Below are 18911 nucleotides of genomic sequence, written 5' to 3' on the forward strand. Positions count from 1 at the left end.
TGTTATTTTACTATGCCATTTAGAAATACATAGCATACTTTGTGACACTTCACTTCTAAATACTTCAGCATGCATCTCCTGAGAATTGATTATTCTCCTATATTGTATCTGGAACATAGAGGTGCAAGAGCAGCTGGCTCTGGGGGTTCCAAACAGGGCAGGTTTAGCCACTCACCACAGGCAAAATTAAAAAAGAAACAAGTGGTGAAACAAAAGAATTTATTTCAGTCAGGCCAATACCAGGAAGACCGCGTTTCAAAGACTGTCTCCAAAGTACCGAAAATACTTCACAGTTTTATATAAGGAAAATGTAGGACAAGGGTCCCTGGGTATGTGCAGGTGGACATGGCGGGTGAAGTTGTCCCTCCTTTTGGGATTAGTCCTGAGTGGAGTCTTTTGGCTCAAGGAGGTCCTTGAGGGAGTAGTTCCCCAGTAGGGATGCTTTGTGCACAGGGCCTTTAAGAGATAGTCTGGAAAGAAAATTGGTTAGAAAGTTTGAGGTCAGAGTGGAGGTACTTGAAGTCCTTTTTCACTATGTGTAACTACAAAACCATTTTCATTTTTAAGTATTTGCATTAAAATATTTCTGAAGAAAGACTGCTGAAAGAAAATTTTAGATCTCAAGGAAGTATTTGGATAGAAACCTTTTAGTGAGTAAAGGTCACCATAGTGTAGATAAATACTTTATTCTGCTTAACCATTAGCCTTAACCTTCTTTGGTAACAGTCACAGGAGGAAATAAAAGAATTATGAAAATACATGTAAAGAATGGTCTGTAAATTATGCAGGTGGTTTTATGTCACTCCAGGCAGCTGAGTTTTAAGATGCTAATTTTTATCTAAATATCTTTCTGGGGGCGCCTGGGTGGCACAGCGGTTAAGCGTCTGCCTTCGGCTCAGGGCGTGATCCCGGTGTTATGGGATCGAGCCCCACGTCAGGCTCTTCCGCTATGAGCCTGCTTCTTCCTCTCCCACTCCCCCTGCTTGTGTTCCCTCTCTCGCTGGCTGTCTCTATCTCTGTCGAATAAATAAATAAAATCTTTAAAAAAAAAATAAATAAATATCTTTCTGAAATGAATTTAGTGTACACTGTCAGCACAGGCTAGGTTATGCTGCAGTAACAGACCTAAATCTCTATTACTTAAAGGTTTATTTCTCTTACTTGTTCAGTGCAGGTTTATGGAGGAGGTTCTGCTTATTATTGTTTAAGGATGCAAGATGATGGAGAAACCACCATCTTGCACAGTGACAGTCACTGTGCCAGAGGGGAAAAGATAGCTTTTCACGCCAGCAATTAAATACTTGGCCAGAAAGTGACACATCGTTACAATTCATTTGCCTCACCCACCAGGGGGCCAGAAAGTGTAATCTTACCAAGTGCCTAGAAGTCAGAGAGCTAAACATACTTGGCAAACAGCATTTTAACTAGTACAGTTGCTACTTAGTGGACTTTTTCCCTTCTCTTTTCTAAAGATCAACTATTTATCACTTGGTATCGGTCATTTAAAAGAAAGAACTTAATATATTTCTATAATATTCCTTAACATGGATTAAATTATTAAGTAGTTTAATAGGTATCTATATAAATTTTATTTGAAAAAAAATCACAACATTGACATGTCTTTTTTTTTCTCTTAGGGCTCAGCCGATCCTCTAAATAGTGCTTTCCATTTGACCTACAACATGGTTTTGAACTTACTACGTGTAGAAGAAATTAATCCTGAGTACATGTTGGAAAAATCCTTTTATCAGTTTCAGCATTATAGAGCAATTCCAGGAGTAGTAGAGAGTAAGTATAAAATTACTATAACAGAGCTTTCTTAGCTAGGAGAGTAAATAGCATAATTACTGACTTATTGGCCACCTAGGCCTTTGTTTATTTTCTGGTTAGCCATATCTTGGCTTTTACATAAAGTAAGAACTGCGATCTGGTCATTTTAACTGACTAGAACATTTTAAAAGTTAGAAAACCCTGCTAGTATACCTTTCTATAGTTGACTCAAATTTAATATAATTTATTGTTATAGGCATATTACATGATAGCTTATGTTCATGAGTCATATAATAAAATCCTGGTATATTAAAATTTGAGCTGTAAGAAGCATGTATATGTTAGTCTTGCCCTTGTACTGTTTTCTCATTGTAAGAGAGTGCCACAGCATAAGTTTATAAATAAGGAAATTTAATACTCCAACTGGGGTTTGAGTTCAGCCTTTTTCGAAATTCTAGCTCCTCTTATGATAATGCTTTCTAAAATTCAGAAAGTATTCTTTGGTAACTCTGTTCAAGTAGAATTGTGTATTGATCCTTACCTTAGAGGATATTTTGGCTGAGAGCTGATTAAAATCTAAAACAGAGGCAAAGATTGAAAATACCGGTTTTGGTAGATCTTATAAAAAATAATACATAGTCATTGTCAAAAAGGAAAAATGGAAAATTGAGCAAAATATACAGAGTAAAGTTAAAATCATTTGTAACCTTACACAGCCAGCCACAACACTTCATAGTTCTGACTTTTCTCTCATACAAAAGTTTTGTTGTTGTTGTTGTTGTTTAAAGGTAGAATTAAATACATTAGTTCTCCCTGATCCATGGTTACGTGTTCCAAAATTCCCACTGGATGCCTGAAACCACAGATAGTACTGAACCCTATATATACTATGTTTTTTTTGTATACATACATACATTCCTGTGATTAAGTTTAATTTATATATGAGGCACAATAAGGGATTAACAACAGTAACTAATAGAACAATTATAACAATATATGGTAATAAGAGTTATGTGTATGTGGTCTCTTTCTCTCAAAATATCTTACACTATACTCACCTTCCTTGTGATGACGTGAGATTATAAAGTGTCTACATAATGAGGTGAACGGAGGTAAATGATGTAGTCACTGTCATGTAGTATTAGGCTCCTATTGGCCTTCTGACAGTATGTCAAAAAAGGTGGTCTGTTTTGGGGATAGAGCAAGAAATACGTATTTTCCCATTTATTTAAACTCTTTTTTATGACTTCTCACTGGAGTCAAATTGTTAAATATGACTTTGACAACGACTCTGCTACATACTCTGAACTTAAATATTACTATCATTTCCCAGTCCCCTTCCTCTGTCTCTTTAATCCCCGCTGCTGCTATTTTCAGGGTGGTTCTGACTGTCTTACCTTTGAAAGGGATTGTGAATAACATGATCTGCAATTCCTGGTTCTGCTACTATACACTTGATTATTGTTCTGCTTGAATTATCCCTGCTTTCCCCACCTCTGTTTTTAGAGGGCAAAGACCTTTTGAAATTCAAACAAACAAAAAATGAAATGTCAAGAGTAGAACAGACATTTTAATAGGAAAAGGTAGAAATTTAAGTGACGAAAGAGAATTGATGCACCACCTTTACTACAATTTGCAGGACTGAGTGGTATGACCAAAGAGTCATAATAGTGTAGAATGAAATGGTTAGAGGTGATAAAGGCTATCCTGTATGCTTTAAAAATGCAGAATACTGGGGCTCCTGGGTGGCACAGCGGTTAAGCATCTGCCTTCAGCTCAGGGCGTGATCCCGGCGTTATGGGATCGAGCCCCACATCAGGCTCTTCTGCTATGAGCCTGCTTCTTCCTCTCCCACTCCCTCTGCTTGTGTTCCCTCTCTCACTGGCTGTCTCTCTCTCTGTCGAATAAATAAATAAAATCTTTAAAAATAAATAAATAAAAATAAAAATGCAGAATACATTTTGAATGCAATTTATTCTCAGTTTTAGTTATTTTTAGGAAGGGTTTAATTCTTTTTGCTATTGGTACTGCTAGAACTTTTTCAAGAGAGCTGGTATTATTTTCACCACCTTAGTATATCCAAATTAAAATGTAGATTGTTGTCTTTGGAAGTATAGAATTATTCTTTTTTTTATAACTCACAGTGCTTTATGTTTTGTAACAAACTTAGATGACTGGCATACATCAGATGTTTTTCCTTTTGATTTGCTGAATCCACATTAGATTTTCCAGTGAGCTATAGAGTAAAACTTAGAGGATTTCACTGTCCCTGTACTGAAAGGAAAAATGCAAAGTTAATTTTAATCTTTGGTTTAGTGTCGTTAATAGGTAATGGCATGGTTAATAGCAAGAGCTGCGAAGTTAAACATGGGTTTGATTCAAGACTATCTGAGCTTCAGTTTGCTCATCTAAACTGCTGGGATAATAACTAATTGAACCAATTCATGAGAATTAAATGAGATAATTTATGTTAAGTCGACATTACGTATTTGTTTTAATTACTGATAGTATTGTTATAGATCAATGAAGCCGTTTAAACTTTAACCTGTTAGAAAATTTACTCAGTACTGGGAATAGCAGTCCATTTTCCCATCACTCCCAGGTCTCTATGTTATATTAATACAGCTTTGGAACCATTAATATATCTTTGGAACCACCACCTTCCCACTCTGAAAAAGAGGAAATTGTTTGCAAACTCTCTTAAGAGTTTATTGGAGTATCTCTCACATGCTGTTTCCTAAGATATTGAGACTTCCCTCTATGGTCTACAGTGCAGTGAAACCAGCTTCTTATACTCAGGTTTGTCTACTCTTTGATTGACTGCACTTACTTTCTGGAGTTGTATATAGCTATAGTTAGAATTCTAGATAAAAGATACATGTGACTTCTTAAAATGTCTCAGACTTTTGACTCATTAGTAAAATGGTCTGAGCACAGAAGTGATTTGGAGTAGAGGATGGGGAGCAGTATTTAAGCATCTGTTTATCAAGCAGATGTTTATCGTCTCCCTGAACTCCTCCTGTCAGTGCTTATTGTTTCACTGATTCCTGCAAACAGTGTTACTCTATAATTTTAGATAGGGCAGCAGTATTAACATTTCTGTGTCGTTTTCGTTATAAATCTTTTTATTGACTTTAGTCTGTCAAATATTCTCTTACAGTTTACTAATTGTTTCTCTTTTTGGTAATGTCTGTTGCCATGATATGTGTTAAGAATAGCTTTCTTGTCTTCAGTGAATGGAATTCATTTCCTGTAAGACTTGCAGTTCATTTAAAAATAATCAAGATGATGTATTATGCATAAGGGAATGCAGACCAGAAATTTGAGGGAGCAGTCTGTGAGAATGTTGAAGATGGTAGTAAAAATAATTAATACAACAGTTAATTAAAATAATTAATACAATTAATATCCTCCGAGTGTTTACTTTGAGCTCTACTCTTAGTACTTTCCGTATCTTCTGGAAATTATAGTCTTAGGGGGTTGTGGGTATTTTTGTTATTTTCATTTTGTGGATAAGGAAACTAAAACACACAGATTAAATAGAGAAGTTGGATCAGTGGAATAGAATTGAGAGACTAGAAGTAAACCCATATACCTGTGGTCAGTAGATTTTCAACACATGCTCTTGAAGCAGTGGGATAGCCATACGTAAAAGAATGAAATTGGATCCTTACCATTTATAAAAATTAACTGAAATTGAATGAAAGTCCTAAATATAAGAGCTGAAACCATAAAACTCTTAGAAGAAACCATAGGTATAAACCCCTGTAACCTTGAATTTGGCAGTGGTTTCTTAAATAAGACACTAAAAGCACAAGCAACAAAAGAAAAAGTAAATTTGTTTTATCAAAATTGAAAACTTTTGTACCTTAAAAGACACCAACAGAAAGTAGAAAGAAAGCCCACAGAATGGGATAAATTATTTGCAAAACGCGTATCTGATACAGGTCTAGTTTCCAGAGTATGTAAAGAACTCTTATAATTTAAAAAACAAAAAGACAGATATTTTAATTTTTAAATGAACAAAGTATTTCAATAGACATTTCTCCAAAAAAAAAGTAAACTGTTAGCCAGCAAACAAGCACGTGAAAAGATGCTCAACGTTTCCACTCCTGGGTATATGACCAAATAAAAATATTTTCAAACAAAAACATGTGCATGAATGTTCAAAGAAACACTATTCACAGTAGCTGAAAGGTGGAAATAATTCAGATGTCTGTCACCTGGTAAACAGATCACTAAAAATGGTATACCCATATAGTGGAATAATATTCAGACATAAAAAGGAGTGAAGTACTGATACATGCTATGTTGCTATAACATGGATGAACCCTGAAAACATTATGCTCAGTGAAGGAAGCCAAACACAAAAGGCCTCAGTATACTGTGATTGTATATGAAATATCTAGAATAGATAAATCCACAGAAAGGTTGTCAGGGGCTGGAGGAAGGAGGAAATGAGGAGTGTTTGCTCAGTGGATATGGAGTTTCCTTTTGGAGCAGTGAAAATATTTTAGAACTCTGGTGGTGATCGTTGCATATGTTGTGAATGTACTAAATGTATTAATGGTGAGTTTTAGGTTTTGTGTATTTTACGCCAGTTGAAATAGTGTTTGTTCACAATGGGATGGAGGCATAATGAAATGAGTGAGGAAGGGAGGTCAGCACTAGATGTAGGAATTTGAGCAGGAAATTCTATCATAAATGGTTAGATTGGGGCGCCTGGGTGGCACAGCGGTTAAGCGTCTGCCTTCGGCTCAGGGCGTGATCCCGGCGTTACGGGATCGAGCCACATCAGGCTCTTCTGCTATGAGCCTGCTTCTTCCTCTCCCACTCCCCCTACTTGTGTTCTCTCTCTCGCTGGCTGTCTCTATCTCTGTCGAAAAAAATAAAATAAAATCTTAAAAAAAAAAAATAAATGGTTAGATTGGCTAAGAGAAAAATCGGGGAAAAGAGCCTCTGTTTTGGCTACTGACTGAGTAGAGAAAGAACTGTGGTTGAATTGCCTGTTCTCAGTTTTAGTGACCTAGACCCTGGTGGTGGTGGAGGTCTCATGACAGTAGCAAACTGGATTCTTGCTGAAATTTATAGCAACGTATTACTTAAAAGGTCCAAAATAGTTCTGTCTAGTGGGACTTTCTGCAGTGGTGGAAATGTTCTGTAACTGTGCTATTCAAGTCCGGAAGTCAGTAACCAGTTGAGTTACTGACAGTTGAGTATTTGAAATGGTGCTAGTGCTATTGAGGAACTAAATATTTAATTTTATTTAATTTTCATTAATTTTAATTTAAATAGCCATATATGGCTGCGTCTGCTGGAAGTATATTGGAAAAAGCTGACCTAGCCCATTTCTACCATTACAAAGAGTTTTATAGGACAGTGCTGTGTTGAACAATGTAGGCCTCGAATTCTTATGTTAATACCTTCTCCCACATCCATAGGAGACAAACAACTCACCTGATATCACTGCCAATTCAGACTCAGTTTGAGTCACTATTATTGGTGATTTGGGGGACTTTAATGTAGAACCTTAATGTAGAAGGACAATACTCAGAATGACATGCAGTTAGGTCTGAAGTTTTTCCACAAAACCTCTAATCTATGCAAGCTGACTTTGTTTCATCTGTACATCTGTAGTAGGAAAACAGATGTATCTTTGTATAATTTACATATTTTTTTAATATTTTACTTGTGTTTTATTTAGAGGTTAAGAACTCAGAAGAACAGTATAATAAAATAGTAATACCAAATGAGGAAAGTGTCGTCATCTATTATAAGATTAGACAGCAGCTTGCCAAACTGGGTAAAGAAATTGAAGAATATATTCATAAGCCAAAATATTGCCTACCATTTCTACAGCCAGGTCGTTTGGTAAAGGTATGTCATTTTTGGGTTAAGATTCTAATTGTTCTATATTAATTGTATTGTTTTACACTGTTCACATGGAATTGATTGGGGGTGGGATCATGTGTGAAGGCCTTTTAATCTCCACTGATTTTCATTTGGGGGGATATAAATCGAAGGAGACACTTTCGGAATTGACATATAAAATATTTCCAGTTATGAAATCAAAAAATAGAAGCAGTTTCGTGTGCAGTTTTAAGTCCTGGATGAATTCATTAACTATAAAATATAAAAGATTTCATATTGTTGTAGAACGAATACATCGTATCATTGAAACTGTTTGCCAACTGAGATATTCCTATTGTTGCTGTTTTAGAGGCCTATGAAATTTGGTGGTGATTTTTTTCTTTAGGATTAACATCTTTTTCCTTAAGTTTAATGGATCTTTCAAAAAATTTTTTACCAGGAAAACTCAGAGTTTTATTAGCCTATTGTGGGGGCATAGAAGTCTATAAAATTGCTTTTTGAACATAAATGTTTTTATTTACTTCCCTTTCTTTTAGGTAAAGAATGAAGGAGATGATTTTGGCTGGGGAGTAGTGGTGAATTTCTCAAAAAAGTCAAATGTTAAGGTAAACTATTGCCCTTAAGTTAGAATCATATATAAATTTCTAGTAAAAAGTTTTTTCAGACTCATGAAATTGATCAAAGAAGAAATAGCATTACATTAAGAGAAGCTATAATAAATTCTGCCATAAGGAATTACATTTTTGAATAATCTTAAATTTTGTCTTCAAAGTGCTGTTATTTTCCAAACAATAACAAATTTTAATTTCATGACAGTTTACATGTCTTCTCTGAATTCATCAATACTTTTTATAATTTTAGTCTTCAAACTGAATATTAGAAATAGTTCTGTTACGGAAAATTAGAATTTTGACTAGGTATACAATAGAGAGTTGAAGAAAAGGTATTAGAAGAGCTAGTCAGTTTTACTTATTCTCTCTAAGGGAAGACAGTAATAAAGTTGGCTTTGGTCATTACGTATGTAAATATTTTGAAAAGATTACTTAAATGTAGTATTAGGGAAAATTTTGTTACTTTATTAAATGAGTGACTGTCTTGAAATTAAATTAGCCACCCTGTTGTATTTGTCTCCCAGTTTGTGACCTCAGGCAGCATTTTGTATCTCCATGTATATTTTTCTTTATCTTCAAAAATGAGTAGTTTGTGGGGTGCCTGGGTGGCTTAGTCTTGGGTGTCCAATTCTTGATCTCAGCTCAGGTCTTGATCTTGGAGTTGTGAGTTCAGGCCCCACACTCACCACGCTGGGTGTGGAGCATCCTTTAAAAAAAAAAAAAATAATTTGCATAATATATCTGCATTCTCATAAGGTTGACCATCTCATGATTTTGTTGTCATTAACTTTGGTCCACCTGGATATAGAGCAAGTAGAAATTAAGATTTGGGATTGGAAGTTACTCCTGAATTATGTAAATGGATTTAGACATAATGAATCCATTTGTTGGGAGAAACAAGTTCATAGCTTTGGGGGCATCTGGGTGGTGCATTCGGTTCAGTGTCTACCTTCAGCTCAGGTTCAAGCCCTGCATCAGGCTCCCTGCTCAGTGAGAAGTCTGCTTCCCTCTCTCCCTCTGCCCCTCTCCTTTTGCTCATGCTCTCTCTCTCTCAAATAAGTAAAATCTTTTTTATAAAAGTTCATAGGTTTGTGATGCTTATTTGTGAATGATCTGTGATTAATCCCGCTGAAGAACTTCTTAAGGATATTTAGTTTGTTACTACCATTTTGATACATTACCATCTTCATTAGTAATTGTTTGTAAGATATATTTTTTAAGTATTGTCACACTTGTTATCTCATTTGATCCCAATTTCATAAGCATTCATTGACCATAGACACAAAGTCTCTGTACTTACTCATTTGATGAGTAACAGAAAGCAGATAATGAAAAGGCAGAATAGTGTAAATACTTTAGTAAAGATATAAGTAAAGTGCATTTGGAGCACAGAGGAGGAAGAAATTATGTCTGGTCTATTAGAGATGGCATCTAATTAGGAAAATGATTTAAAATTTTTAAAGGAACCTTGGAGAATTAGTAGCATTCATTTGATGGATATTTACTGCTGGAGGAGCAGTGATATGCAGCAGGTCCAGAACATTTTGGGTAAAGAGTGAAATCCTTTAAAAGTATTGAAGTTAATCACAGAAAATGGTTAAAATGTAGATTTGAGTATATTCAGTCTAGATCTAAACATTTGTAAGCAGTGGTAGGTGTTTGAAGATTAGTTGGTTGATCGGTTTGCTTGGGTTTAGTTTGATGGTTTGCTTTTTTAATCTGTTTATTTTTGAGGGAGGGATTGATCTGATCAGAAGTTACTGTATTGACTGTTTGAAGGATATTTGAAGAGATAGCATAGTAGATACAAGTTTTTCAGTTAAGGAGACTTACTCTTTTTTGGGTCCGTTAGAAGGAAGATGGTAATAGAAGAAGGGTTCAGATGGAGAATATTAAGGAACTAGAATGGACAGTCTTGTGTGGGAAGTTGGGATCTTTAGTGATGATAAGATTTCAGACTTGGGTATGTGAAAAGTTGGCTGTATTGAGCCAACACTATTAAACTGGATAAAGTTTACCTCTCTCATTCTGCTCCCCCCCCACCTTATTTTAAATACATGGTGAAGTAAAGCTTGAAATTTTAACCTTGACAAAGATTGCATGGGTATTATTCATTTGAGCCATGACTAGAACTCAGATATGATTTACAGGCTTTTATATTTTCTATTTAACCACCTTTAGACATGAGAAAACTATAAAATGCTTGCCTGCCTCTTCTCTCTTCCAAAGACATATAATATTTTCTTAGGAATAATTATTAGTAACATAAGTATGATCTTCCTGGAGAAGAACTTGAAAGGGTAGTCTTCATTTAAACTTCTGACAGCTATTAATTTCGGTTTTTCGTGTACAATAAAAAATGTGGCCATAAATGCTAAATGTTGTGGTTCCATTCATACTTATATAACTTACGTATAATGGTAGAAAATGTATAACTTACATATAATGGTGGAAAAGCCTTTGCCAGTTTACTCATTCCATAACTTGTCTATATCGAAGAGAATATTGCTAGGGCAGAATATCTTTACTTGTAGTGTGCTGACGTGCTATATATTTCTTTCACTGCAGGTTTTACATTTCTTATGTGTTTCTTTTTTCAACAGTTTTATTGAGATAGTATTTACATACTGTACTGTTAACTCAGTGACTTTTAGTAAATTCGCCATCACCACAATTGATTTTAGAACATTTTCATCCCCTCAAAAGGAAAAGGAAACCTTTGTCATTCCACCCTGTGCTCCCATACCCTCAATCCTGAATAGCTACTAATCTACTCTCTATAGATTTGCCTGTTCTGAAAATTTCATTAAATTGCATCATAATGTGTTTTGCGACTGGCTTCTTAGCCTAATGTTTCCAGGGTTTAAGCATGTTGTAGTGTATATCAGCTTTTTGTTCCTTTTTGTGAATGAGTAGCATTCCATTGTAGAGATACACGACATTTTGTTTATCCATTCATGAGTTGATAGATTTGGATTGTTTCTACTTCTGGGCTGTTATGAATAATGTCCCTATAAACATCCATGTCTGAGTTTTTGTGTGGACATATGTTTTCATTTCTCTTGGGAGTGAAATTGCTGGATCCTGTTGATACCGTATAACCATTTAAAGAACTGCCAGGTGGTTTTCAAAAGTGGCTACACCATTTCACATTCCCATTAACAATGTATGACAGTTTTTATTTCTTCACATTCTCACCAACACTTAATATCTGACTTTTTGATTACGCTTGGTATGTAGTGGTATCTCATTGTGGTCTTGATTTGTATTTCCCTGATGGCTAATATTACCAAGGATCTTTTTATGTGCTAATTGGCCATTTGTATATTCTTTGGAGAAATGTCTTCAGCTCTTTTGCTCACCCACATTCAAATTGAGTTCTCATTTTATTACTAAGTTAATGTAAGTTCTTTATGATATTTGATTTCCAGATATTTATCTCCCATTTTGTGGATTATCTTCACTTTCTTGATAGTGTCCTTTGAAGCACAAGTTTTTAATTTTGATGTAATCCAATTAGATCTTTTCTTTTTCTTATTACTCATGGTTTTGGTGTCATGTATAAAAATTACTGCCAACATCAAGGTCATGAAGATTTACCTCTGTGTTTTCTTCTAAGAGTTTTATAGTTTCAGCTATTATGTTTAGTCCCTGATCCGTTTTCAGTTAACTTTTGTATGTGGTATAAGGTAAGGACAGTGCAGCTTCATTCTTCTCATAGCCCTGGTTATTGGAAAATTCTTTCCTCACTAAATGATCATGTCATCCTCATCAAAACTCAGAAGATCATAGACACATAGGTTTATTTCTTTTTTTTTTTTTTAAAAGATTTTATTTATTTATTTGACAGAGATAGAGACAGCCAGCGAGAGAGGGAACACAAGCAGGGGGAGTGGGAGAGGAAGAAGCAGGCTCATAGCAGAGGAGCCTGATGTGGGGCTCGATCCCATAATGCCAGGATCACGCCCTGAGCCGAAGGCAGATGCTTAACCGCTGTGCCACCCAGGCGCCCCATCACATAGGTTTATTTCTAGACTCTCAGTTCCATTCATTGACCTCTCTGTCCCAGTGCCAGTACCATATGGTCTTCATTTACCATATCTTTGTAGTTAAATTTCAAAAAAATAGATTTATGAGTTCTCCAACTTTGTTCTTCTTTTTCAGATTGTTTTGGCTATTCTGGGATCCTTACAATTTCATATGAATTTGATTATCTGCTTCTCAGTTTTTACAAAGAAGTCAGCTGGAATTCTGAGAGGGCTTGCTCAGAATCTCAGCTTGGAGAGTATTGCTGTCTTAACATAATTGAGTCTTTCATTCATGAACACAGCATGTTTTCCCTCTTATTTACAGACTTTTTTTTTTTTAAGATTTGTTTATTTGGGGGGCGCCTGGGTAGCGCACGTGTCTGCCTTTCGCTCAGGGCATGATCCCAGAGTGCTGGGATCGAGCCCCACATCAGGCTCCTCCGCTGGGAGCCTGCTTCTTCCTCTCCCACTCCCCCTGCCTGTGTTCCCTCTCTTGCTGGCTGTCCCTCTCTCTCTCTAATAAATAAAATCTTAAAAAAAAAAAAGATTTGTTTATTTTGGAGAGAGACAGAGAGAGAAAGCACGTGGTGAGGGGCAGAGGGAAATAATCCTCAAGCATATTCCCCACTGAGTGAGGAGCCCAAAATGGGGCTCAGTTTCACAACCCGAGCTGAAATCAAGAGTAGGTGGCTTAACCGAGTGCCACCCAGGCATCCCTTGTTTAGATATTCTTAATTGGTAATGTATTGTTTTTCAAGTATAAAGCCATGTTGTGTCTGCAAATAGAGATAGCTGTCTCCCTTTTCAAGGTGGATGCATTTTAATTCTTTTTTTGCCTGATTGTTATGGTTAAAACCTCAAGTACAGGATTAATAGAGGTGATGAGAGCAGTCTTTTTCCTAATTTAGCGGGGAAACATCCAGTGTTTATCCATTGTGAATGATGTTAGCTCTGGTTTTTGTTTTTGTTTTGTTTTGTTTTTTAAGATTTATTTATTTATTTATTAGACAGACAGCCAGCGAGAGAGGGAACACAAGCAGGGGGAGCGGGAGAGGAAGAAGCAGGCTCCTAGCGGAGGAGCCTGATGTGGGGCTCCATCCCGGAACGCCAGGATCACGCCCTGAGCCGAAGGCAGACGCTTAACGACTGCGCCACCCAGGCGCCCCAGCTCTGGGTTTTTATTAAGTGTCCTTTACCAAGTTGAGGAAGTTTCTTTCTGTTCGTAGTTTGTTGAGTGTTTTCATCATGAAAGATTGTTGTGTTTTGTCAAATGCTTTTTATGTACCTATTCAGGTAATCATGTAGTTGTTTTTAATTCCATTTTGTATTTATTCTGATGTGATATACTAGGTTAATTGATTTTTAAACGTTAAACCAACTTTGGATTCCTTGGTAAACCCCACTTGGTCATGTTGTATTATTCATTTTATGTGTTGCTGGATTCATTTTGCTAGTATGTTGGAGAAACTTTTGCATTTACATTTACAGGTGATACCAGTCTGTAGTTTTATTGTGATGTCTTGTGTGAGTTTGGTAACAGGTTAATGCTGGCCTCAAAATGAGTTTGGAGGTGTTCCCCTTCTCTTCTGTTTTTTGACAAGTTTTTGAAGAAATGGTATTAATTTTTTTTTAATTGGAAGATTTTGGCAGTGAGAACACCTGGGCCTAGGCTTTGCTTTGAGTGCAGTTTATAATTATTAAGTCAGTTTTATAGGGTCTTTTCAGATTGTTTACTACTTCTTGGGTCATTTTCAGTGATTTGCTTTCTTAGAAATTAGTCCTTTTCACCTAAGTTACCTAATTTACTTGTATATACTTGTTCATGATATTAATTCATAATCCTTTCTATTTCCTGAAGGTGGTTACTAATGTCCCCTCCTTCGTGTCTTATTCTAATAATTTGAATCTTTCATCTGGCTAAATGACTGTCAGTTTTGTTGATCTCAAAGAACCAGCTTTTGTTCATTGATTTTTTTTTTCTGTTTTTGTTTCATTAATTTCTGCTCCATTTTTGTTAATCCTTCTGTCTGCTAGCTTAAGTTTTAGTTTTCTGTTCTTTTCTTTTATTGTCTTAAGGTAGAAGATCAGGTTATTAGTTTGAGATCTTTCTTCCAGTTTAATACCAGCATTTATGCCTATAAATTCCCCTCCAGGGAGATATTTTAACTGCATACAATAAGTTTTGGTATATTTTTTTCATTTTCATTTACTTCTAAGTATTTTCTAATTTCTCTTTTGATTTCTTCTTTGACCCACTGGCTATTTAGTAGTGTGTTAATTTCCATATATTCATGAAATTCCTAAATTTCTGTCCGTTTTTTTATTTCCAGTGTCATTCCATTGTTGTTGAGAAATAATTGGCATTATTTCAGTCCTTGTGAATTTATTGAAAAAAATTTTTTTAAGATTTTATTTATTTATTTGACAGGGAGAGAGATAGCCAGTGAGACAGGGAACACAAGCAGGGGGACTGGGAGAGGAAGAAGCAGGCTCCCAGCAGAGGAGCCTGACGTGGGGCTCGATCCCAGAACGCCGGGATCATGCCCTGAGCTGAAGGCAGACACTTAACGACTGCGCCACCCAGGCGCCCCTGAATTTATTGAAATTTGTTTAATGACCTGACATATGGTCTGTCCTACAGAATGTTTTATGTGCAGTTGAGAAGAATGTATATTCTGTTTTGGGCGAGATATTCTGTAGATGTCTGTTAGGTCTGGTTTGTTTATGGTGGTGTTCAGGTTTTCTGTTTCTTGCAGATTTTTGTCTATTCTATGCATTAAAGTAAGGTATTGAAGACTCAACTATTATTTTTGAATTTCTATTTCTCCCTTCATTTCTATCAATTAAAGTGTGTCTCCTATAGACTGCATAGTTGGATCTTTTTTTTATTCAATCTGAAAAATCTCTACCTCTTGTTTGGGTTCCGTAATTGGTTGGTTAATCTATTCACTTTTAGTATTATTGATATCATTGAATTTGTGCTTTTCATTATGCCTTTTGTTTTCTATAGTCTCATTTCTTTTTGTTTTTCTAGTCCTCCTTTACTGCTTTCTTTTACATTAAGTGCTTATGTTCTAACAGAACATTTCAGTTTATTTTAATGATTTCTACTTTTTTATGTTTTTGTCTACATCTCTGTATTTTGTTATCTTCTTAGTGGTTGCTAGGGCCTTCCATATTCAGCATTTCCATAATAACTTAATAAAATAAGTTTCAGATTTATACTGAATTCCAATGAGATGTAGAAACATTACTCCCGTATACATTTCTTCCATTTTCCCTCTTTTTTGTGGCATAATCTATAAATGTTATAAACCCAACAATATATAATTATTACTTAATATGATTTTATGACTTATAAAGAAGCTTAGATAAGAAAGAACAAGTATTTATAGCTTTTGTTATATTAATCTCATTTATCATTTCTGGTTTATTTTATTGGATCCTATGGATGCAAGTTACCATCTGGAGTTACTGCCTTAGCTTTGCTCCTACCTACCTCCTTTGTGTCATTATTGGCAAATATACTACATTCCTATATGTTCCAGATTTAACTATTCAATATATACTTACTATTTTTAAATCATTTAGTAGAAAAATAAATAATTCTTTGTACTGTCTTTTATAGTTACATAATTACCTACACCAGTGCTCTGTTTATTCATGTAGATTCAGATTAATGTCTAGTGTCCCTGGCTTTCAGCCTCAAGAATTTCTTGTATTTTTTATAAAGTGGGTTCTGCTAGCACCAAATTCTCTGTTTTTGCTTATCTGGGAATATCTGTTTTTGAAAAATAACTTTGATGGCTATATAGATCTTGGTTAACAAGTGTTTTTCTGTGAATATGCCAACCCACTGCCTTCTGGTCTCCATTGTTTTTGCGGAGAGGTTTCTGCTGTTAATCTTACTGTGGTCCACTGTAAGAGAGAGGAGTCTTTTTTTTTTTTCCCTCTTGCTGATTTCGAGATTCTCTCCTTTGTTTTGGGTTTCTGCATTTTTACTATGATGTGTCTCTGTTCATCTCTTTATATTTATTCTACTTGGAGTCCATTGAATTTCCTGGGTATGTAGATTAATATTTTCCAGTTAATTTGGGACATTTTCAGCCATTATTTCATCAGATATTTTTTCATCTCTTTCTCTCTTCTCCTGGTACTCACATGAGTATATTGTTGTACTTACTGATAGCCTAAATTTGTCTGAGGTTCTGTTCATTGTCTCCTTCCCCCCCCGTTTTTTGGGTTACGTAATCTCTCAGTCTATGTACAAATGTGCTGCTGCTTTCTTCTGCTACTTCAGATCTCTTGAGCCCCTCTAGTGATTTCTTTCAATTCAGGGATACTTACGAATTTAAGAATTTCCTTTTTGGTTGTTTTTATCATATCTATCTCTTTATTGATATTCTCTATTTGAAATGACATTGTTATTTTACCTTCCTTTACTTCTTTAATTATGGTTCCTTTAGTTGTTTGAAAATATTTATACTGGTTACGTTTAAGTCTTTGTTTAATCCAATATCTGGTCACACAGGCATTTTCTTCTGTTGACTGATTTCTTTGGTACTTAGGTCTTGGATCATACTTTTCTGTTCATGTCTTACAATTTTTATTTACTTGTTTATTGGTTTAGTGCTTAGCTCAGTTGAGTGAAGTCTGTTCCACCCCCACTCATAACCTTCTTCATTCTGAGTGACACTTTAGGACCTGTGGACTACATGAAGCGTGGAGGCAGCATCCTCAGTTCTTTTTTTTTTTTTTTTTTTAAGATTTTACTTATTTATTTTAGAGAGCATGCGGGGGGTGGGGTGCAGAGAGAGAGGGAGACCAGCAAACCCCTGTTGAGCAGGGAGCCCCATGCAGGCTTTGATCCCATTTCCCTGAGATCATGACCTGAGATGAAATCAAGAGTAGGACGCTTAACTGACTGAGAGATCCAGGTGCCCTTATATGTCAGGTCTTTATGGTTCCCCTCTCCTAGCATGACAGCAATGCCTTAAAGACAGGGTATACAAGGGCTGTTGAGGCCCCAGTATTCTCAGCAGTACCACACCTAAGATAGAGCTTCTGACCAGCCAGTTGTGGCTGGGCAGAAGAATGGTGCCCCCACCATTCAGGCTTCCTTGCCCAGAACTTACCCTCATCAATGGGTAGGTGGGAGCAGGATAAGAAATTTAATGCCTTCCACTTAATGCCTCAGTAAATGGCATCCTACGCCTTTTGGGAAGATTGCCCTCCAACTGAGAGCTGCAGGGAGGAGCCCTACTGTATTTTGGCTTCACTGATCTGCAGTTTTTGTCTTGACGAGCTAGGAGAAATGAGGTAGGAGTGATCTTGGTTTAGATATCAGACTTATGTTCCTAATGAATTTTGTGGACTTTTTTTTTTTTTTAAGATTTTATTTATTCGTTGGAGAGAGAGAGAGACAAGAGAGAGCACAAGCAGGGGGAGAGGCAGAGGGAGAAGCAAACTCTCAGAACCCTGGGATCATGACCTGAAGCAAGGCAGACACTTAACTAACTGATCCAGGCACCCCAGTTTTATGGACTTTCTTGAATAGATGTTTCTTCACTTGCTATGTGCCCTTAGAACCATTTCCAGAGACTTTACGTGGTTGGTTTTTTATAATTTTCTCAAGTTTGTTAGGGAGGTGGGTTTGTGATACACTCCTCATGCTGTCATGCTGGTGATTGATCTCAGGTTTTGTATTTGTAAGGGAGAAAAATTATACCTAACACAATTATAATTACATTTGCGCACACATACATAGTGAACAGGTTTTTAAATAATTTACCTCTTTTGGTCCTTAATCCATATATAAAAGTAGTGCGAGTTGATGAGAATTCTTTTAGGCAAATATGGAATGGGGATTAGAGAAGAACACATTCCACTTTTTTTTCTTTTTGGTTAAATTGATGGTGAAACTGATTTTTCCACTGTGTTGCTTATATTTGTTCACTAAAAACTTGAAATATTTGTTTTATTGATTTTGTAATCTAGGTCAGAATACTAATTCAGAGGTTTTTGTGGTTAACAGGGTTTGGTAGGGAGAGAGGAAAAATAAACACTAAGGAAGAAGATCGTTGAAGCATTTTAAAGAGATAAAAATGGTGATTGTCCGCATTGTCAAAATTTATTTTATATTTTTACTTTGTATTCTACAAACTTGAAATTTTCATCAAAATTGTATTTTAATCTGACAATTTTCATTCATAGTATGAAATTAGCCTCGTTTTAAAAGAAATGAAAAGAAGTTAGGAAAAAGAAAGTTCAACTATATGATTAAGAAGTTAAAAATAAGGACATAGGTGTCAAAATTTAAAGAATTTATACTAAGACAATCATTAAGCCAACTAGAACATTTAGTAACTATTTTCTTATGTGAGGATGACATTGCTGATCCACCTTTACTACAGTATAGAGCTTAGAAATAGTTCAGTGAGAACAATTTTATATTTTTTTTTTCTTGAGAGAGAGAGAGAGAGGGGGAAAGCGTGCAAGCAGGGGAAGAGACAGAGGGAGAGGGAGAGAGAGAATCTTAAGCAGGCCTCCCACTTAGCACAGAGCCCAGCTTGGGGCTCAGTCTCATGACTCTGAAATCATGACCTGAGCCAATATCAAGAGTGAGATGCTT

General features: G+C 35.8%; 1 protein-coding gene across 4 annotated transcripts in view; it reads left to right on the top strand.

The window, feature by feature from the left end:
• MTREX (Mtr4 exosome RNA helicase) overlaps nt 1-18911 on the top strand; it is a 94723-nt gene that overhangs the window by 41104 nt on the left and 34708 nt on the right. For all 4 annotated transcript variants that reach the window (XR_004624068.1, XM_002928073.4, XM_034656238.1 and 1 more), the window contains 3 exons: nt 1638-1788; nt 7475-7647; nt 8178-8246. Coding sequence is in view for 3 of the 4 variants with exons in the window: in XM_002928073.4 (XP_002928119.1) it covers nt 1638-1788; nt 7475-7647; nt 8178-8246 (393 nt within the window). In the remaining variant the exon portion in view is untranslated. The remainder of the gene's footprint in view (nt 1-1637; nt 1789-7474; nt 7648-8177; nt 8247-18911) is intronic.

Source organism: Ailuropoda melanoleuca, chromosome 3 (genome assembly GCF_002007445.2).
Source record: "Ailuropoda melanoleuca isolate Jingjing chromosome 3, ASM200744v2, whole genome shotgun sequence".
Lineage (NCBI taxonomy): Eukaryota > Metazoa > Chordata > Mammalia > Carnivora > Ursidae > Ailuropoda > Ailuropoda melanoleuca.